Source organism: Drosophila subpulchrella, chromosome X (assembly GCF_014743375.2).
Source record: "Drosophila subpulchrella strain 33 F10 #4 breed RU33 chromosome X, RU_Dsub_v1.1 Primary Assembly, whole genome shotgun sequence".
NCBI classification, from domain to species: Eukaryota; Metazoa; Arthropoda; class Insecta; order Diptera; family Drosophilidae; genus Drosophila; species Drosophila subpulchrella.
Window position 1 is genome coordinate 7,563,484 of NC_050613.1, and position 3,536 is coordinate 7,567,019.

General features: G+C 40.5%; 1 protein-coding gene across 2 annotated transcripts; it reads right to left on the reverse strand.

Annotated features, from left to right (window-relative positions):
• Window positions 1-859: 859 nt before the first annotated feature.
• Window positions 860-3,214, reverse strand: LOC119556733 (leucine-rich repeat extensin-like protein 5). 2 transcript variants are annotated; one of them, XM_037869138.1, is made up of 2 exons: window positions 2,803-3,214; window positions 860-2,620 (listed from the first exon to the last, which is right to left on the reverse strand). In XM_037869138.1, exons 1-2 carry the CDS (start codon window positions 2,921-2,923, stop codon window positions 1,995-1,997), a joined length of 747 nt encoding a protein of 248 aa, XP_037725066.1. In that variant the 5' UTR covers window positions 2,924-3,214; the 3' UTR covers window positions 860-1,994. The 2 variants fall into 2 exon arrangements, with proteins under 2 accessions (XP_037725066.1, XP_037725065.1); XM_037869137.1 differs by having other exon boundaries at window positions 860-2,618; window positions 2,798-3,214.
• Window positions 3,215-3,536: the final 322 nt, after the last annotated feature.

Genomic DNA, 3,536 nt, shown 5'->3' on the forward strand with positions numbered 1-3,536 from the left:
GAAAAAATAAACACAATCAGTCTGTCGTTTTCGTTTCGAGTATTTAGTATTTCGAGCAGCAAGGTCTCCTCTGCTCCCGATAGCAGGGGTTATCACTAATCTCACTCCTATCCGGACCCCGGACCCCGGACCGTTGGCGTGACGTCGCCTCGTGCCGCTTTTTGGGGTGTTACGTCGGTTCATCGGGCTTTCTGGACGGGCACTACGAAAAAGCTTTCTTGTTTTGCCATCTCGCCGCTGGAAACCTCGGATGGATATGGACGTGACGCTACTTTAGCCCCATGCGTGTTCTGCGATAAGCCACTGATTTTCTTTATCTCGCTAACGACTTCAGAAACTTTGATACCACGCCCTCTGGGTAATATTATAATGAATGAATGGGTAATATTATACATGCTTTAGATTTTATAAATGTACATAGAAACATTGTGAAGATTGGTTTGATCGATTACTAAACCATTTCTTTATATTCCTCCAAGGATTCATCTAAAGTTTCTTGGCTTCGCCCAGTTTGGAAAAGCCATTTTTAAAATTTTTTCAAGTATTCTAGTAGATGTTTTCCTAACAATATTTGTTTGTTTTCGATATTGTTTTTGTTCTAGTTTGATCTCAATGGCTTATAGATATGGACGGCTTATTATACCCTTGCAGAGGGTTTATTGACTTCAGTCAGAAGTTTGCAACGCGGTGAAGGAGACCTTTCCGACCCCATAAAGTATATATATTCTTGATCAGCATGACTAGACGAGTCGATCTAGCCATGTCCGTCTGTCCGTCCGTTTCTACGCAAACTAGTCTCTCAGTTTTAAAGCTATCGGGCTGAAACTTTCCCAAAAGTCTTATATCTTTTGCAGGTAGTATATAAGTCGGAACCAGCCGGATCGGGCAACTATATCTTATAGCTCCCATAGGAATAATCGGAAAAAAGCTAAAAAAAATTATATCTTTGGTGTTTCTTAACATACTTCAGGTGTGGACTTCCTACTTTTGGCTGGTTATTGTTTAGGCACTTTCTTTGGCGCTCACTCTCGAGGGCATTTGAAATCGGCTTGGGACCTAACACCTGCTAAATTAAAAACTCATGCTTAAGTAATTTTAAATATTCAGGAACCTAAATAGCTGGTTACCTTATTCCCAATCAGTAGTTCCATTTTCAAAGGTAGCCATTTATTTTTTAGTTATTTACTTTACCATCGATGACAATTTAGAAAATATATGCCTAGAACCACGATTAATTTTAATTTTAAAAAAATGCAATGCTTTTGTTATTTCTAAGAAAAATATTAACGAAATGAGAAAATATTAACAAGGGAAATACCTCGTTGTCCAATTTCCAATCTATTGGCATAAAAACTTGACCATTTTTAATTTTTGCCATTTTTTCGTATAAAACGTGATGTAACTAACGCCTTACATATGTAAATGCCGAAAATTGGTCAAAAAATGAATTTCCCGGAAAGTGATGGGAATCGTTAGCAGTGTTTTGACTGGCATAGCGCAATTAAAGGTAATCACTGTTGAGGATTGTTACTTAATGATTTGATTTTGCTAAGCTACGATTGAAAAACCGCTAAAAATATATGTATGTTTAACCAAAATCTGAAACCCTTTCCGCCCTAAAAGCTAAAATGTTTCTACATATGTATATTTAATATTAATAATATTAATATTTAGTTATTCGTATGTATGTACCAATGTATAATTCCTTCGTAACAAGTAAAATACAAGTAGCTAGAGATATTTATTAAATCGGGAAAATATCACACTTTAAATATAGAATAAGAGGGTTTCCTTCATAGTCTATCATTCTTGGTAATTCTTTTTCCCCATATATTCAAGAATCAGTTATACCTATGTATAATTCCTTAGCAACAACCATAAGATGACACAACTGACTTTCGATTAGCTAATAAATAGCTAGTGATATTTATTAAATCGGAAAAATATCATAATATATCATCTTAATAATAATATCAACAAGTTTCGTTCATAGTCTACTTTTGCTGGACAATTCTGGTACGGGGCTTCTTGACGACCGTGGGAGTGCGTTGTGAAGAATCGGCTCCGGAAGTGGTTGGAGTGGCAGGAGGTGCCACGGGTTTGGATGACTTTGCTGTGCTACGTGGCTTCCTAGCGGTCGAGGGAGTCCTTTGTGGAGGAGCAGCAGCAGAAGTGGTTGGGGTGACCGGAGGCACCACGGGTTTGGATGCCTTTGCATTGAGACGTGGCTTCTTAGCCGTCGAGGGAGTCCTTTGTGAAGGACCAGCTCCGGAAGTCGTCGGAGTGACAGGAGGCGCCACCGGTTTTGATGGCCCTGCTCTGATCTTCGGTTTGTCCTGCTCAGCGCCCGTGGTCTTCAGATCGGCCTTCAGGCCCACCTGATCATCGCGCCAGGTGGGCTGCATTGGTCCCTTGCTCGAACCCGGCTCCTGGCTGGCCTCCTTGGCCAAGAGCTTCGGCGCCTGCGTGCTCACCTTCGAACTCGTCCCCGGCTGGTCGGTCTGCTCCGGCTGCGCCATCTTCTTCTTTATATTCTCGGTACTCGCCTTCGGGTTCCTTTCCAGCGGGACGGTCTCCTCCGACTCAGGCACCCACGTTGCAAAAATGCCAACTCCACGTGCCGACGGTTCCGACCCCAATCCAAGGTCCGTAAGCAGATTGCTCACGAACGCCAGATCGGCAGGTAGATCCAAGTCTATCGTAGATCCAAGTCTACCTGCCGATCTGGCGTTCGTGAGCAATCTGCTCAAGGACCTTGGATTGGAGGCGAAACCGTCGGCACGTGGAGTTATCCTCGACCTGGCGTACAGTGAGTTGCCATTTTTGCAAAGATTGAAAGGCAAAGAGTTTGTGAGTGGTTTGTTTCAGCTTTGGTCCAAGCGCAACTTGGCTCGGGCATTTTGTAAGTAGTTTTCTTCGCCATCGTTAAAGGGAGTATGATTTTCCAAGTGCCTTCGGAATATATTGACAAGTGCTTTCAAATGTCATGACAGTTTGTCAAGGCCCACTTGATTGGCTAAAATCGTTTCAGGGTTGCAGGTTGGTTGGTGGGAACTCTGAATTCGTGGTATTTTCATGGAGATAAGCCCAGGAATATATATATAGAGGATATGTTAGAACAGTTTTAACATATAACCTCCTATGCTTGGAAATAACATTTTTTAATAGTTTTGAATTTCGAATTAAATTTTATCAAAATCGGACGACTATATCATACAGCTGCCATAGGAACGATCGAAAAATTGCTGGGAAAAGAATAAGAAACAAATTATAGCTTCGGTGTTTCTTGACATATTATCTTATACTATTGGGAATATCATTTTTTGTTTTTAAATTTAAAAATTATAACTGCAAGGGTATACAAGCTTCGGCTTGCCGAAGTTTACTTCCTTTCTTGTTTTATTTAAAAATTAGTTGTAGTTGTGTGATTTTGATTTGAAAACTGCAATTTGATCAATTATTTAGGAATCGAAAGATTTATCTCGAAACCGCTTTTGGTAACCGATGTACACATTAATTTTTGCCATTTTTTTTTT